Source organism: Miscanthus floridulus, chromosome 16, assembly GCF_019320115.1.
Source record: "Miscanthus floridulus cultivar M001 chromosome 16, ASM1932011v1, whole genome shotgun sequence".
NCBI lineage: Eukaryota > Viridiplantae > Streptophyta > Magnoliopsida > Poales > Poaceae > Miscanthus > Miscanthus floridulus.
Window position 1 is genome coordinate 90,404,094 of NC_089595.1, and position 17,514 is coordinate 90,421,607.

The 17,514-nt window shown below is 49.3% G+C and overlaps 2 protein-coding genes across 2 annotated transcripts; both read right to left on the bottom strand.

The window, feature by feature from the left end:
- Nucleotides 1-8,148: 8,148 nt before the first annotated feature.
- LOC136513372 (small ribosomal subunit protein uS12) lies at nt 8,149-10,342 on the bottom strand. Its single transcript, XM_066507375.1, has 4 exons — nt 10,199-10,342; nt 8,816-8,971; nt 8,604-8,730; nt 8,149-8,523 (listed from the first exon to the last, which is right to left on the bottom strand). The coding sequence occupies exons 1-4, from the start codon at nt 10,201-10,203 to the stop codon at nt 8,383-8,385; spliced, it is 429 nt and encodes a 142-aa protein (XP_066363472.1). The 5' UTR covers nt 10,204-10,342; the 3' UTR covers nt 8,149-8,382.
- Nucleotides 10,343-11,818: 1,476 nt separating this feature from the next.
- On the bottom strand, nt 11,819-15,766 carry LOC136511590 (probable apyrase 7). Its single transcript, XM_066505634.1, has 3 exons — nt 15,518-15,766; nt 12,968-14,950; nt 11,819-12,384 (listed from the first exon to the last, which is right to left on the bottom strand). The coding sequence occupies exons 2-3, from the start codon at nt 14,790-14,792 to the stop codon at nt 12,098-12,100; spliced, it is 2,112 nt and encodes a 703-aa protein (XP_066361731.1). The 5' UTR covers nt 14,793-14,950; nt 15,518-15,766; the 3' UTR covers nt 11,819-12,097.
- Between the last annotated feature and the right edge of the window lie 1,748 nt (nt 15,767-17,514).

The following is a 17,514-nucleotide window of genomic DNA, read 5'->3' on the forward strand; positions in this document are numbered from 1 at the left end:
GTGACGGTGTTGTCGCCGAGGAAGAAGAGGATGCCCGTGGTACTCTTGCGCGTGTCAATGTCCCCAGCCAAGTCGCTGTCGCTGTAGCCGACGAGCTGGGGATCCTTCTTCCTCTTGTAGTAGCAACCGAAGTGCAGGGTACCGGCAACATATCGTAGCACCCGCTTCATGGCCGCCAAATGTTCGGTGGTCGGGTTCTCCATGAATCTGCTGATGTACCCCACCGAATACGCCAGGTCGGGTCTTGAGTTCACCAAATACCGCAGCGAGCCCACCACACTGCGATACATGGATGAATCGATGGCTGGAGCCAAGCTCACCTTGCTCAATTTCAGGCGAGGCTCCATTGGCGTTGCACTGGAATTGCAACCCGTCAGGCCTGCTGTCTCTAGGATCTTGGCTGCGTAGGAGCTCTGGCAGATGGTGATGCCAGCCTCGGTCTGGGACACCTCCAGACCAAGGTAGTAGTGGAGCAAGCCCAAGTCGCTCATCTTGAAGGTGGCTTTCATCTGGTTCTTGAAGGTGTCGATGTCGACCTAGTTGCCGCCGGCGATGATGAGGTCATCAACATAAACCCCCCCCCCACCAGCCGGCGAGCTCCAACTCCACACAGGTAGATAGCGTGCTCGGAAGCGCTCCTCCGAAACCCAAGTCCGATGAGGGACTCGTCGAGTTTGGCATACCATGCCCTCGGCGCCTGACGCAGTCCGTAGAGCGCCTTGACGAGGCGCAGAACCTTGTTCTCATGCCCACGGAGGATGAAGCCGGGGGGATGCTCGACGTACACCTCCTCCTGAAGCACCCCGTTCAAGAACGCGGACTTCACGTCCATGTGGTGGACATCCCATCCTTGACAAGCAGCGTGCGCCAGCAAGAGCCGAACGGACTCTAGGCGCGCGACAGGAGCAAAGACTTCGTCGTAGTCGATGCCCTACCGCTGCACGTACCCCTTGGCGACGAGGCGAGCCTTGTGCTTGGTGACGATGCCGGCAGCGTCCTTCTTGGCCTTGTACACCCACTTGAGGCCGATGGGTCTGATGCGCGCCGACGGCTCCACCAGCTTCCAGGTGCCGCTGGCCTCGATGGAGGTCATCTCGTCGAGCATGGCAAGGCACCAACACTCATGGCGCATCACCTCCTCGAACGACGCTGGCTTAGCATCGCTAGCCAGCAGCGACGCTCCTCTAGGTCACGGTGGGCAAGCCCGGGCGTCTCAGCCTGCCCGAGCACATTGTCGAGGCGGTGGAGACGCAAAGGAGCGTCGTCGTCGTGGTCTGCGTCGAGGTAGTCACCAGCCTTGGCTCCTAGTGGGGACGCGAACTCAACGTGGGGCTGCGCCATGGAGCTCGATGCTGGAGGGGGCTCGTAGCTGGCTGGTGTCGCGGGTGCGCCTGAAGGAGCTGGTGAAGTTGAGCCCGATGCAGAGGCATAGGCCGTAGTCGTTCTGGTGGTAGTGATCACAGGGAGCTCCTGAGACTCCGGCTCCTCGATGATGAAGTCAGTGGGCTCGTCGTGGTCCGCCGCTGACCATGCCCACTGCGCCGCCTCATCGAACACGACGTCACGGCTGATGTGGACACGCCGCGTCGAGGGATCATAGACCCGATAGGCCTTAGACCCCGGTTCATAGCCGACGAACACCATGCGCCGGCTGCGGTCCTCCAGCTTCTTCTGATGTGGCGTATTCACCTTCACGTGGGCGATGCACCCGAACGTCCTGAGGTGCTGGACCGACGGCGTACTCCCATTCCAGAGCTGGTAAGGGGCCTTGCCACCGATTGCCTTGGAGGAGGACCTGTTCAGCAGGTACACCGCCGTCGTCATTGCCTCCCCCCAGAACACACCAGGGAGAGCTTTGGCCTTCATCATGCTTCTGGCCGTGCCCACGACGGTTTGGTTGCGTCGCTCCATGATGCCGTTCTGTTGAGGCGTGTACGGCGCCGTGAGCTGCCTGTGGACGCCGAGTTGGGCGCAGTAGTCGATGAAGTCCGCGGCGGCAAACTCTCCGCCGCGGTCAGTGCGCAGCGTCACCAGCTTCTTGCTGCTCTTGCGTTCCGTGCGCGGCCTGGATGTGCTTGATGGCGGTGGCCGCAACGTCTTTGGATGGCAGCAGGGAGATCCACATGAAACGTGAGAAATCGTCGACAAGCAGGAGGAAATATTTGTTACCGTTCGGGGTAGTCGGCGTGATAGGACCGCATATGTCGTCGTGGAGGAGTTGGAGCGGCTCCGTGGAACGCCAGAGCGTCTTCTGGGGAAAAAGCGCCCTTTTCTGCTTGCCGGCGAGGCAGGCCTCGCAGACTTGCTGCACCTGGTCGATGATGGGGAGGCCACGCACGAGCTCCTCACGCCCCATCTTGCGCAGGGCGGCGAAGTGGATGTGGCCGAACCGCACGTGCCACCTCCAGGCGTCGTCGTCGGTGCGCGCCGCTAGACATACAGGGCGCGCTATGTTGACGTAGAGGGTGTATAGGCGGCCTGGACTCCGAGGGATCTTGGCAAGAAGGCGTCGGTCTTCATCACGCACCCGCATCATGCCATCCTCCACCAGCACCTGGTACCCGCCTTTGTCGAGCTGGCCAACGGAGATGATGTTGGCGGTGAGGCGCGGGAGGAAGTAGACGTTGGCGAGCGATCGGTGCTCGCCGTTCTTGTAGTGGAAGAGCACCGTGCCGGAGCCCTCGATGCGAGCGACGGAGCCATCCATGAATCGGACGGAGCCGGTGATGCCGGTGTCAAGATCGGCGAATGCAGCGCGGGATCCGGACATGTGGTTGGACGCACCGGTGTCCAGGATCCAGCGCGTCGGATCTCGGTCCGCCGCGTCATCGAGCTCGGCGTGGACCTTCTTCTCCATGACGTGGAGCTCGGGGATCGGCGCGGACGGCGGCGGCGCCGATTCGGTAGAGCGTGGTGACGGCGGCGGAAGGGGAGAGGAGTCCTCCTGCTGGGCCACGCCGATGGCGAGCATAAGAGTGGCCTCCTCTTGGGCCACGTGGGCCTGCTGGGCCGGCTTCTCCTTCTTCTTATTTCGGCAGTCGCGGGCCCAATGCCCCTTCTTGCCGCAGCGCGGGCAGGGCACATCTGGTGGAGGCCCGCGGCTGGAATTGGAGTCGCCGGAGCTGCCGAAGCCACGGCCTCGGCCTCTACCGTGGTTCTTGCCACGGCCGCCGGAGCTGGAGCCGCCCTGGCTGGACTCTTGGTCCTTCTTCTTGTACCTCTCGACCCACTGCTCCTCCGTGAGGAGTAGCTTGCCGCCGGCGGTGTGCGCTGGGGCGGTCTCTACATCGTCGGCCGCCTTGAGTCTTCCCGTCACCTCCTCAATTGATAGCAGAGAGATGTCAAGCAAGGTGTCAATCGAAATTACCAGCTGCTTGTAGCGTGCGCGCGCGATGCGGAGGTACTTAGCCACCACTTTCGCCTTGGGCTCAGGATCGCCGAGCGCAGCCAGGCGCTGCACGATCCCAATGAGCCGAAGAGCAAAGTCCTCGATGGGTTCGCCGTCGCGAAACGCGATGTTCTCGTACTCGGCGCGGAGGGTCTACGCCGTGGCTGTCCGCACCCGGTCGTCGCCGATGCGGAGAGTCTTGATGGCCTCCCAGGCTTCCTTGGCGGTCGCCTTCATCGCGAGCGCGGGCACCATCTCCCCGGGGACGGCGCTGCAGATGGCGTCAAGGGCGCTCCGGTCGTCGTCGAACTCGACGTCGTCGAACTCGATGGCGTCCCAGAGGTGGCACGCCTGCAGCTTCAGCTTCATGCGGAGCGACCACTCATGGTAGTTGGTCCGCGTCAGCTGCGGCCAGTTGCCAGAGCCGCTCCCCTCGCGGATGATGCGCTCTATGACGACTTCCCGCGGACGGCGTGCGTCGCGGGTGTGCTAGCGGCTACGATCACCGCGGCGAGATCGGCGTCGTGGGGAGCGCGAGCGCGGCGGCGTCTTGTTGCCGGAGCTGTCGCCCTTCTCTGTCTTGTCCTTCGGCGGCGGTGAAACCATGGTCGCCGCGGGTCCCGAACTCTCCTTGCTCTGATGCCACTTGTCAGTCACCGGACGGCGGTGAACACCGACGGCGAGGTCATGAACACAGAGGTGGAAGATCAAGAACGCACACAAACGCTGGACACAGAGTTTTGGTGCTGCAAATAGCGGCAGCGTTTTCTGTTGTGTATTGCTTCTATTTATTGGAATTACAAAGCAGAGCTGTACAAGCCACGGCCGCACGATCACGCAGAATGCGCACGTCCATCCCCATGCGCCGTAACAGCCGGCCATGGCTTGCATGCTCAGGTTCATGGTGAGCGAATCTCGTCCACTAGCTCCTACGCACACGAACACCACATGCCGGTCCTCGTGTGCATGCAAAACTGAATAACTAACATGCTATGCTATGCAATGGACTACACAGGATTACTAACAGTCGGGTACAATCATGATAGTATATTGTTACCTCTGTTATATGTTTTTATATTTTTGTGCTCCACGACCTTGGTGGAATTTTCTCATGCTTGTATAGTTTTGTATTGGGTTTGCACTGTAGCATTTGTTTCTGAGGATTGTCATGGTCTCAGTTGCAGGTTGGAAATCAGTATTCATCTGAAAATGCAATTCAAGGTTTAAAGACAAGATTTTTTCTGTTGCATCGACTCTCAGCTGAGCCTCTCTCAGAATTTACTGAATCAAAGGCACCGTTTCAGATTAAAGTTCACCAAGCAACATTACTTCTGAGTCGTATCCACAAAAGTTCGGTCCACCTAGCACTAGCAGTTCTTTTGCACAAAGGAATTGAAAAGGTAATATTAGAGATATTTTAACCAACAAAAGCTTATCTTTTGTGCAAAAGTCTGCATTGACACTGCACTCCTAATTGGTTTATTTCAGATGGGGAGCACCCGACACGAGCAGAAGAAGATGCGCGCTGAGAGATAAACCGAAAACCATGACTTGTAAAAACAGGATCAATGAATTAGCCAAATGTACCCATTTTCCAATACATTGTAGCAATGCACAACTGTTTGTAGCAGTGGCAGTGATCATCACCGTATTTCCATAGTACTACCAAAGTACGGCATGTATGGATCTTCATGCTCATAAGTAGCATGCTAAAATTACCAAACATGAATCCAAACAGGACGTGCTAATAATAGACCATCTTTCCACCTTTGAGTCTATTAGCAATTTAGCATCTCTTAGCAATTAAAATATTGCTGTTAGGTGGTAATAGTTAGCATATCAAAACTAGCAAGATCCAATGGAAACAACCACCTAAACCGCAACGGATTAATCAAGGGCTGGCGCAGCAAGCCGCGCCATTTTTTCTAGTCTCTTAATATGAATCCTGCACCCAAACCGCGGGCACCCGCTAGGGCCACATCACCCGTTAACCCGCAAAATCCGGCGGAAATACGATCAGCCTGTTCGGTTGGCTGGTTCGTATCGTTGCTGGTTCGTGAAAAAGTACTGCGGACTGGTTTGTGTGAGAGAAAAATACTGTTCCGGCTGGAAATTTACGATCGTTTACGATAAGCCACAGCCAAACAAACAGGCTGATCGATATGGACCGTTGGATCGGGCTCGTCGCGGGTCTCCAACCCATTAAATAACGAACCCAGAAGGTCGCGATTGTTCGCGAACGCGCTCGGCGGATGACCCGTCCCCTCCCCGGCGCCGGCGCGTCTCCCTCCTCCCGCTGCTCCATCGTCCCCTGCCCCTCCTCCCTTCTCCCCTGCAGGCACTGAGGCACGGGTTGAGCACGGCACTGGCGTGTCTCCCTCCTCCCGCTGCTCCATCGTTTCCTGCACCTCCGCCCTTCTCCCCCGCAGGCACTGAGGCACGGGTTGAGCAGGCAACGCCGACAGCACTTGGAGCGGGCAAATCGAGTGGGGCACGGGCGGACAGAATGGAGCGTGGGGCAGCGACGCCAGCGCCGGCGAAATGGCGGCGCGAGACACGGCAACCTCGCCCGCCAGCCTCCACCCTCCGCGTGCTCTGCTTTGTACGCAACTACGGCCGCAAAGACACACCCTGCCTGAGTGCCTGTTAGCCCTAGCGAGAACAGGTATGTGGCATAAAGATGGCAACGGGCGTGGTGCCCACGGATACTACCTTCTTACGCCCGCGTCCGCCAGCTAAATCTCTCGCCCACGCCGCGCCCACGACCCGCCACGGGTAACAAACCACGCCCGCGCCCTCCATCCGCGGGCATGCCCGTGTGCCCGCCAGGTTGAGCATATACATAAATCATAGTGCATTACAAGAGATACGAAGATACATATTCACAACAAATCATGTATATATACATATATTTGCTTGTAGGTCCCACATGTCAGACCTGTGGAGCGGGTCTGGCGGATAAGCAGGCGAGGATAGCAAATTTCTTTGCCCGCGAAGAACTATCCTCTAGGTTTAGGATGGTGCCCGCGCCCGTGCCCGCGGGCAAGAAGTGGTGCCCGTATCCTTGCCCATCGAGTTCCATGCCCGCGGGCATACGGGCATTCTGTGCCGTTGCCATCTTTAATGTGGCAACCATGGTAGCAGGCGCTTGCCTACTGGCACCAGTACGTTCCGCCTAGCTCGGTCCCCGGACCCGCTCCCGTCAGCTGCCCGCTGTGGTGCCGTTATCTTCACCTCAGAGTTCTCGCTTCCTCTCCTTGGAGAGTCCTGCAATAATCTATTTTCCAAAACCTTTTATAGTTCCTTGATCTGCATTTCCATTAACAGTTAAGTACACAGCTTAGGTATTTAGTTATATCAGTTAGATCAGTGAGCTAAATATCCCTTCACCAGTTGAGTTTGTTGTACAAATGGCTAGAAACCAGGTGCAGATTAGTTTCCATATGCAAAATCAAAAAAAAAAAAAATCATTTTCTTAGTATTGTGGTACTAATGCCCTTTGTGCTTTCCATGTCATCACGTGTTAAATAAGCATTGCTTGTTACTATACTATTCATATATTCATATTCAGTCAAGGCCGCAAGGCCGCGTTTAGTTCGCTGCCGAATCGCCGTTCCATACAGTATTCGATGTGACGGCGAACACTGTAGCAATTCGTTTGTATTTGGTAATAATTGTCCAAACATTGACTAATTAGGCTCAAAACGTTCGTCTCGCAAAGTACAATCAAACTGTGTAATTAGTTTTTGATTTCGTCTACATTTAATACTCCATACATATACCAAAAATTTGATGTGACGGAAAATCTTCTTTTTGCATAATGCCAAATTCTGAAATCTTGGGGAACTAAACATGGCCCAAGTTCTTAGGACCCTACTATTGAAACTGAAATGTCAGAGCATCAGGGAATTCGTTATGCACCTGCTTGCTGTATATTAAACAAATCAGTTCTTTGTATGTATAATTACCTCCTAACCTGTTGTATCTCATTTATAATTTTTTTAAATAATTTGATTGCATTTCAATCATATTATACTTCATTACCATTTTTTTGTTATTTTTAATCTGCGTACTGGGTTTCGTTTATAGAACCATGCCAAATATTTTGTTTTCAAGAACATGCCATGTAGCACGTATTTCATTAAGATGAAGTAGACAACACCGAACCAAACAACAAATGGCTCAACACTAGGTAACCAAAGGTTGCCTAGGCGAGAAGGAAGAAAAACAGAAGCGAAAAAACTAAAGAAAACTACGACAAAATCCGGCTATTGCCAAAAGAGAGACTAAAAGCAACAATGGACAGCAAAATGTCATATAGTAGTGCCAGGAAAATCAGAAGTAATCCCAAAATGAGTATGGCAATTCCACCATTGTACAAAGTGTGTCATTTTAACCCTTGATTGTCAAGTGGGTAATTCTAGAAAAACAGTGGAATTGCTTTGGAAAATCTAATCATTCATCTTGCTCTGTTTAGCTACTTTAGTAATTATAATATATAACCTTTATGCAGTGTGCTATTTCACACCATCGTGCAATTTATTGTTAAATCCATGATTTTTTATGATAAAAAAACTATTTTTATTTTGTATTTATTTGGAGCTCATTTCCATTTGAGATCTGTTGTTTATTATTATTGACAATGAAGAGCAAAGGCGAAGCACAGGATGTAGCACCAAAAGCAGAACATAACTTATCAGTGATGACCTCTCTACCTTTTGCTTTAAGTTATTACGATGGACTCCAATAACTGAACGATCTAGTAGGGCACGGCAAAGCCGCGCCTGGGTTTCTAGTACAATATCAAAACATACAGCTCACTGAACCCGTCACATGCTGATGCATATTAATATCTTCAGAATGGAAACAAAACTCTCGATAGCAAAGTCAACAAAAAAATACAGCTCAGAATTAACATCTCTGTTGCTAGCACAACTTTAAGTTTGATAATAGAGCCTTGGCAGTTTACTCCATTCTTGACTATCGAAAGGAATCTAAGACCTTGGCTTCTCCTTCTTCTCCTTGAAGAGTGCAAGCAGGGACACACCAGATACCTTCACAACCTTGAATCTGACACCAGGAATATCTCCCACAGCATGGCCCTTACGACCAAATCCAGCAATCAACACCTCATCCTACAGCAAGAGAGATGGTTAGCTTTTTCATCACATAGATTTTTAATCATTGCAAAGAAAATTGGTCAAGGAACATATACATTCTCCTCAATGTAGTTCAGGCAACCATCATTCGGCACAAAGGCAGCAATCTTCTTCCCATTCTTCACCAGCTGAACACGGGCACACTTACGGATGGCAGAGTTCGGCTGCTTGGCCTCAATACCACTACACAATGGAAGCAACAAACCTTAGCCCAAGCACATAAAGTACAAGATAATAAAAGCACAAATCATTCCCATATCTGACATACATCTTCTCCAGAACGATGCCCTTGGCATGAGATGATCCAGCAAAGGGTTTCTTCCACTCATTGCCCAAGTGGCTCTTCTTGTATGCTTTGTCAGCCCACCTCTGGTTCCTGCGGTGGGTCTTGAGCTTGCGCCCAGCTCCCATACCGCGTGTCTTCCTGTGATGCAAATTCAAGAACAATATGTTGAACTCAGACATAAATCACTGGTTCTGCAACTCATGACCACAAGTCTCCATGTCCATTGCATAAACATGTGCACCATGATACACCCTACCATGCTAAAATCATGTAGCAAATGCACAACAACATGATACAATCATTCATAAAAATGCAACAATGTAAACCATTCAGTACTGAAAGAATTGTATCAGTGTTGCAAACAGACATCATTCCATCTAGTAGAACTGTAAACAGAAGCTACACACAAATCCATTCTTTTAGCTAGACCAAACAAGTACATCCACTGACGACTAGCGCTCACTGGTAACATCATAACAAAACAGAAATGCTATACTAACACACATGTGTTTTAGCATAAAAAACACATGGATTTTTTTGTATCTCTCTCCCTCTTTCTTTCTCACTGGTGACCACCGGCGCAGGCGCCGGCGACCGGCGAGCACGCCCCAGCGCCCGCACCCGCGCCCGCGCCGGCCATGGCAGTGGCGGTGGTGGCGGCGGATCTGTGATTTGTCCTTCCATATGAAAAAAAAATTGTGATCTGTGGAGGCTGGAGGTAGAAGAAGAGTGGAGGCTGTTGGATCTTAATCCTATGGTGCAAAAAAATTCATGTGTTGAAACTACATAAAACACATGGTTGTGTACTCCAAAACAAAAGGTCACAGTAAAAAACCTAACAATAACAAAACGGGGCATTTACATATTTACCATTATTACGGATGACATCTTACACCGTGTCACTAACACATGAGTCACTGACATGATACTTTTTATACCACTCACATCGTAATGATGGTAAATATGAACAAAACAGATCAACCCAGAAGAGGAGATTCTTAAAACGTCCGATACCCCTTTAACAGAGGACTTGTATGCCACCACGCATAACCTCATGGATCCAAGCGATTGAATCCTGGAGCGCATGGCTACACAGCGGCAACGGATTGGTGTAGCTTATGAATATGTTTAGCACTGACGGTGTATAATCTGATCAGCACTGGACCGTCAATAAGCTCGGATTTTGCTTTTCGCCTGTAACCCGATTCCATTCTCTAATCACATAAGAAAACTGGCTAAATCACAGGCCACGCGGCGAAATCTACGCACCAACGCAAGAAAACAGAGGCTTTGATTACGGCAAAGGAACGCCTCGAAACAACGAGCACGGGTTCAGGACGCCGGAACGAGAAGGGGGAGACTCACCCCATGGCGGCGGAGGTAGGAGACCGGCTGTGAGGGTCGGCGACGCTGCGGGGGGCGGAAGCGACGGGCTTCGACTTCGAGGGCGGCGGCGGCTGCGGGAGTGAGGCCAGGCGAGAAAGATTTATAGTAGGGTTGGCAGTTAGGGTTTGCTTGATCTGCGTCACGATTCGTGCTGCGGGTGCTTCGGTCGTATCGTAGGGTCGACATGTGAACAAGATCACAAGTCGCGCCACTAGTTTTGTTTTGGTTCTTACCCTGACCGATGAGCCCACATGTCAGAGTCAGAGACGTGTCCTTGAACAGGCATAAAATTTCCTATATATTAACCTTTCTATAACTGAAGTGTATAAAAAATAATCAGCCTGTTCGGGAGGCCGTATCGTATCGTGGATTATTTACTGCTGGCTGGTTTGGTGTGAGAGAAAAACACTGTTCCTGGCTGGAAATTTACGATCGTTTACGAGCAAGCAAACAGGCTGATTAGAGGCCAACGCCATAAGAAACTACTAGTAGAGCATCACGAGAGCTTGTTAGAATAAGACATGTTATTTTCCGGGAAAGATGATTATCTGAGAGAAATAATTTTCTAACTGAAAATGTTTTACGTGTAATTGTAAGGTGTGAATTAGGAGAAGTTATTTTTTAGCTTCCAACTCTTTGTTCATTTCAGATGATCACTGCACAAAATCAGCATAGTATCACTTTTCAATAGAAACATCACATAATCTAAAAAGCTATTTGACGGAACCACTCGAAATTTCTACGTGAGTTCTACCGCCCTAACAGAAAAAAATGTTTTCCTTGGTGCTCACGTTTTTTTCGCAGTGCCTGTTGGCACAAAATCTTCCATAAAATCTCATTTGTCCTGGTTCGGATGTAGTCGGATTCGTAAGAATCCATATGTGTTGGGATAGATAGGGGTAAAACTTAAACTAAATTTCAACCCAAACAACCACAGTACATGTGGATTGAGCTGAATTTGATAACATCCAAACAAGGCATTGAGTGTTTTCTAAAAAAACAAGAACCTGGATTTTCTCATTCACATTAAAATGCACTGTAGATCAAGGCCCTACTCCTAAAGTCCTAATATTTTAAACGCGTGCACTGTACCGAGGATAAGAAAATTTATTGCTAGTAGAGGGCCTTGTTTTGGAAAACTACCGAGGAGGCAGGAGACACGCCGCGCGAGCAATGGCCAATGGAACCTGAAACGAGCCACAACCACAAGCAATGTGTACAAGACAGAGAGATCACACTCCGCTCAACGGGGGAAACAGGAGCACAAATGTTCCTATACTGATTTTTTCAGGGTCATCGAAGTAGATTCTATGCAAAAATTATCAATAAATGTGCCTGCACAGGACGCAATCGGATAATCCAGTAGAACTGATGTCAGTGTTTCTGTTTCATGATTTCAATTGATATCACAAGGTGGCCTGCCAAAAGACATTCCAGGAAAGAAGAGGAGGCTCACAGAGCCACTAGAGCCTAGAGGGTACAACAATACATGAGACCACATGCACCTTTATTATGTCTCAGATAAAAACAATAAAAAAAACATGCCTGATTGCAGCACAATCGATCTACAAACTTGCAGGTTGTAGACACGGTCAACCATACTGGTGAACGGCATAAATATATCTTCCGGTACACTACTAGAACTTACTGTTATGGTATGTTCTTGGGCACATACAATGGTATGAATGGATGTATCATGTCCAGGATAGTTATAAGTTCATTTATATGAATCCTAAACCTCATTGAAGTGTCAGTGGACCGACAAAATTGACTTCTGATTAGAGAAGAAATCAAGCAGTTTGAACTCTGGAGCTATTATTTACAGAGTTTGTTATGGCATATAGGATCTCATTCTAGTCGTCATTCTGTGACGCAATACTACACTTTTGGAACATGAATATCAGCAACTGAAGAAATGAGATCTTCTCTTGACTGCGACCTCCGGCTTTGAAGTGTAGTCTGACCTCGGCTAGGGTTCCTCACACCACTGGAAAACTGCATCTGACCTAAGCTCCCAACAGAATAGCTGTGATAGGCGCCCAAGGATTGCCTTGAGGACTCCATAAGCTGAACATTGCTGCCTCCTAATCCATGGTTCATACCAAATGGATGAGGATCTGACCCAGCAACAGTAGGGCTCAGTGGTGTCTTTGTTCTTCCATCACCTGCAAAATTAAGAAAATTCAAATGTTTGATTATCTAAGCTAAGCTACAGTAAAGAAAGTAAGATTCACAATTTTTTAAAGGACTTAGTTTGAATTCATGTGATGAAAAATATACTCATTCTGTGTGTATCATTTTGTAGAAAAGAGTCACAAGGATTAATGTGATATAAGGTACATCTGAGGTAACATTACAAAGTTCAGTTCAAATGGCATTTTGTAACAAGTAAACTGAAGTGAACATGAAAAGTCCCATGTCCTGCAAGTTGCACCACACAACAGTTCTATGTAAAGTTGATTCCTAGAAGGTTAGTAGAATATACGAAACTAACAAAATGGCAAGAAAGCTGTGTGCGGAGACACAGAAGCGTGAGTCTCTTCCATTTTCTAAAAAAACAAAATTGCAAGTCGCTTTCCAACCAAACAAGTTAAGAACCCTTTGTCTTAAAAAAAAAGTGTATCTAGAAGCCAACCATGGTGAAAATAATTCAACTAGTGTAGTCCTTACATGGTAGGTTAACTTTATACAGAAGGGGAGAAACAAAGATGGCAGGAACATAAAACAGAAAAACACACTTGCACATACCTGAACTAATGGGATTCCATAAATGTTTGAAAGGCAATCCCACACCAAGAACAGAACTGCCTCCAGAATTATGCCTATGAAGTGGCAGATAAGACTTGCGGAATGATCTTGGGATTGAATTGCTGGCGCAAAGTATGGCACATATGACCAACACAATTGAAATCAGAAACAATACTATGAGAATATTTGGGTTTATCTCCCAGTGCAGTATTCGGTATCCTTGAATATCTAGTCGTGAAGATAATGCCTGACCAGCCTCCAACAAAGCAACTCCAAGAGTCCAAGTAATACTGCCAGAGCCGATTATCACCTGACTATCTTTAATCTGCAATCCCTCTCTCAGTAGTGATGAAATATAAGGAGCTCTGAAGCAATATTGCTCTACAAAAGGCTGTGGAGGAACACTGCTCTTTGCAACTTTCCATGTTTTTTCACAAAAGTCCTGACCTCTTTTTAGAACATCAACTAGAGTCGCATCAGCAGTCAAATTAAAAAATTTAAAAACCACAAAGAAGCCAGACATAGCAAAAAACTGACCATGTGGTTGGGGAAAGTTAGAAGCAAGAGCACAAGGATGAATGTTACAATCAAGCCCTGGACTTGCACTGGACCACTCAGAAAGGTTGACTGTAACTTTTGCAAGAGCACTACATTCATTCCACTGAGGTGCTCCAACCAGTTCAACAGCTATTCCCTGCTTCTCTTTGCCAGTGTTCTTCTCACCAACACTGGGACTTCCATCTTGTTTTAATGGGTGGCAGTAAGAACAAGTGTAATCTTCTTTGTATCCAGTCTGTAGACAGGGATGTTTGACTTGAACCTTGCCATTACTAGCTGCTGCTCCCAACCTTTTCACTAGATGTGCTACAGATTTATCAAATGCATCATTTAACCCATAACCAGTAAGAGAATAAGCACTAAGGTGATGATCAACTGAACCAATACTCAGACGAATGCTTGTCTCATCCTGCACTGATTTATCATTCTCAAATGTAACCTGTAATGACGATCCACCTAAATCAAGTGAACCATATGTCATTTTAGATGATGAGGTGCCAAGCATATTCATGTGGTGGTTAAGAGCTATCCATCCATAATAAGCTTCATCCATGCCACTAATGATCTTAACTCTGTCTCTACTACATAAAAATGATGAATTGTTCAGAATATCCCAGGCCTTATCCAGGAGCCACTCTGAATCTGCACTAGGTAGCTTGCGGACACCAGCAGTAGCATAAAGAAAAAGTGGAGTGTGTTTGTGTGCATGTCTAGGGATCAATTTCTCAGCCATTTGAAGAAGGGGCTCTATTGCCTTCTTCAATCCGGATTCATTGTGAACAAGCTTGCTCAATCCAGGTTCTGTCTCCATTCGCTGATATAGTCGGGTTAATTTACCAGATTTCTTCTTAGGAGCATTCCCTATAGGTTTCAAAACAATAGGAAATGCATTTGCGTCATTATGATTAAGATGCCATTCATAGACATAAACTCTTGTACCAGTGCTGCCACAATCAAGAACCACAAAGTATTCAGAGCTTCCTTCAGAGAGGAACACATGGAAATATCTCCAAGAACCATATGCAAAGAACACCAATAAGCTCAGTGCAATAGCACATCCAGCTGCTCTCATGCATTTCTTTCTATTTGTCGGTGATGATGGGGGTGTTCTTTCTTTGGAAAAGCTTGCGACAGCACCATCTCTTTGAAGCATGCGGACAGGTTTTGCACGTCCTGAGCTCAGATCACTGCCAACACTAGAGCCCCTTTCCAAAGCATCAATTCTAGAGAAGGTCGGCAGATCTTGAAGAGAAGAAGAAAGACGCATAGTTGAGTCTTTCGCAGTCAGGGCAGCAGTTATTACACAATTTTACCAACCAGGGGCAAGAAGCAGGGAGAAGTTCGGGAAACTGCAGTCATAAGCAGATAGCATAACCAGCAGCGGAGTAAGATACCAGCACCTCTATGGCTCTATGCAACCTCGGCCTGCAGAAAGGTTCAAAAGTTAGCTTGCAAACTAACGCTGCGACATCAAACCAATAAAGAAAAAATGGAAATGCACTGCCATGCTGGACATCAAGGCAACATTCTCATTTTCAGAAGAGTACAAAAATAGGTTTCCAGCTCCTCAGCTAGGAATACCATGCCTTAAAAGACGAAGACATCCTCTAAACTGAAACCTTGGAGCAAGGTCACTACCAATCCACGAACAACACCAACATCTTATAATATAACACGCGAAGACAAAGAGCCCTAAAAGGCTAAAACTCAATCCTAGCTTTCCACCATTCATCCAACCCACACTGCACCAAATCACAACCGACGAACCGGCAATTCCATCCTAGCAACGAGCCAAAGCCGCCAGTTTTCCCTGGTTAACGGCACCCGGCATCGCAACCCACCAAACCGTCGATCCAAGCGAACGGCAACTACCCCCCAAGCAGTAAGATCTAGCAGCGTGCCCCAGCACCGGGATAGAAACCGGCAGCCACCCGCGGCCGGATCGGATCTGGCGAGGGCCCAAGCGATCCAGAGACGAGTTCCGTGACTCACCCGTTGGGGCGGCCGCCCGCGATCGCCGGCGGCGGCGGAGGAGGGGGGCAGGCAGACGTGCAGGGGCGCTGGGCCAGGGCGGGCGGGCGGGCGCCGAGGGTAGGTGGAGGGGCCGGCGGCGCGGCGGCGGGGGGACTGACGAGGTGGAAGCACGCACAGGCAAGGCGGGGAGGGCGAGCTCCTGCCTGCGCCTGAGCCTGCGTGTCTGCCTGCGTCCGCAACGGCGCTGCGACGGAATGAGATGGGCGTGACGAGTGACCCACTTGGGCGGACTTGTCGTAGCAGCGCAAGGACGGGACGGCGCAGCCACTGCTTCCTGCCGCTCGTGTCATGAGCTCGGGGCGGCGACGACCCAAGCGAACTCGACAGGCCCAAAATGGTATGAACGGCCCATTAATGACGGGTTCAGGCCCAAATCAACTAGTAACAGTTGTCTTTGTCTTTGAATGGTAGCCCCCAAAGGCCACATTTACAGCCCATTTAGATAGGTGTCCACAACCAGTGAAATGAATGGTGTCAGTTTGTTTCAAACGTAATGAACCCAATCACAACGGTCGCTGTGGAACAAGTGACAGCGGTATTAAATTTCTTAGGCTCTTGGCCGTAGACGGTAGATCGGAAGGCGACCAGTGGCACGTTGGATCAGCACAGGCAATGCAAAGCAGGAGATGGTCGTCGATCGTAGCTGGAAGTGGAACTGCCGTGTTGCTTTTGTTTGCGCAGGTGCAGTGCAGATGGACGTAGCTGGAATCTGGTGGGTCCAAATTTCACGCTTGCTTCGCTTGGACCAGCCCCGAATCCCGATGACCAATTGGTGGAACCGCCGTTTTCTCACGTGGGCAGCCACTAGGGCTAGTTTAGTTCCCCAAAGTTTTGCTAAATTTTTAAGGTTTTCCGTCACATCGAATCTTTGGACGCATGTATGAAGCATTAAATATAAATAAAAAATAAAACTAATTACATAGTTTAGACAAAATCTATGAGACGAATTTTTTAAGTATAATTAGACTATGATTGGACACTGATTACCAAATAACAACGAAAATCTCTACAGTAATATTTTGCCAAAATTTTTGGCATCTAAACCAGGGCTAGCGTGCCACGGCCAGCAGCACAGCACCCGCCGCCGACTGGGACGCAAGCGCGTGGTGACTCGCACGGTGACTTTGAGCTGCAACTTGCGAGATGGCGAAACCAGAGGATCGTCGATTGTGGAATGGCGCGCCGTTCTGATACCTAAATTGGCTTCGCGTGATTGTGATTTGCGATGAGGAGGCCGGGGCCTGGTTTAGATCGGGGTTAGGAATCAGTATTTGGTACTGTAGTATTTTCGTTTGTATTTAACAATTATTGTTTAATCATGGCCTAACTAGACTTAAAAGATTCGTCTCGTAATTTACAATCAAACTGTGTAATTTATTATTTTTTATCTATATTTAATACTCTATACATATGTTCAAAGATTTAATGTGACGTTGAGAGAGTGAAAAAACTTACCCTGATGAAGTGTTCCGATGGTTGCTGCGCCTGCACAGCTGCACCGCATGCCTGGTGTCGTACGCGGTATGCTCCTCACTCCTCACTCCTCACTCCTCACTCAGGCCCTGCCGTCTGCCGAAACCTTCACCGCCACGGAATCGCTTGGTTGGTCCTTCATCCCCAAGACCCCAAGTAGCTGCGTTTTCTGGTTTTCGGCGGCGTAGACTTGCGGGCGGAGACTCAGTAGCAGGTCAACGGGAGGATGCGCTGCCTGGCCGCTGGTGGAACGGCGGAATCATCTCGTGATTGATTGATTGATTTCTTCCTTCGGAGGAACGCTTCCTCCTTTTTCAGTTTTCACACAGGGCGGCCACCGTTGCACGTGGAGGATAGAACGCAGCCGCTCAGGCGAGGCAGCGAGCCAGCGACGGCCGGTGGTAGCCAAGGGCAGCGACGGCGCCGGGGCGGAGGAAGCTAGGCTACGAACACTGCGGCGACGCAGCAAAGAAGGGTGCGCC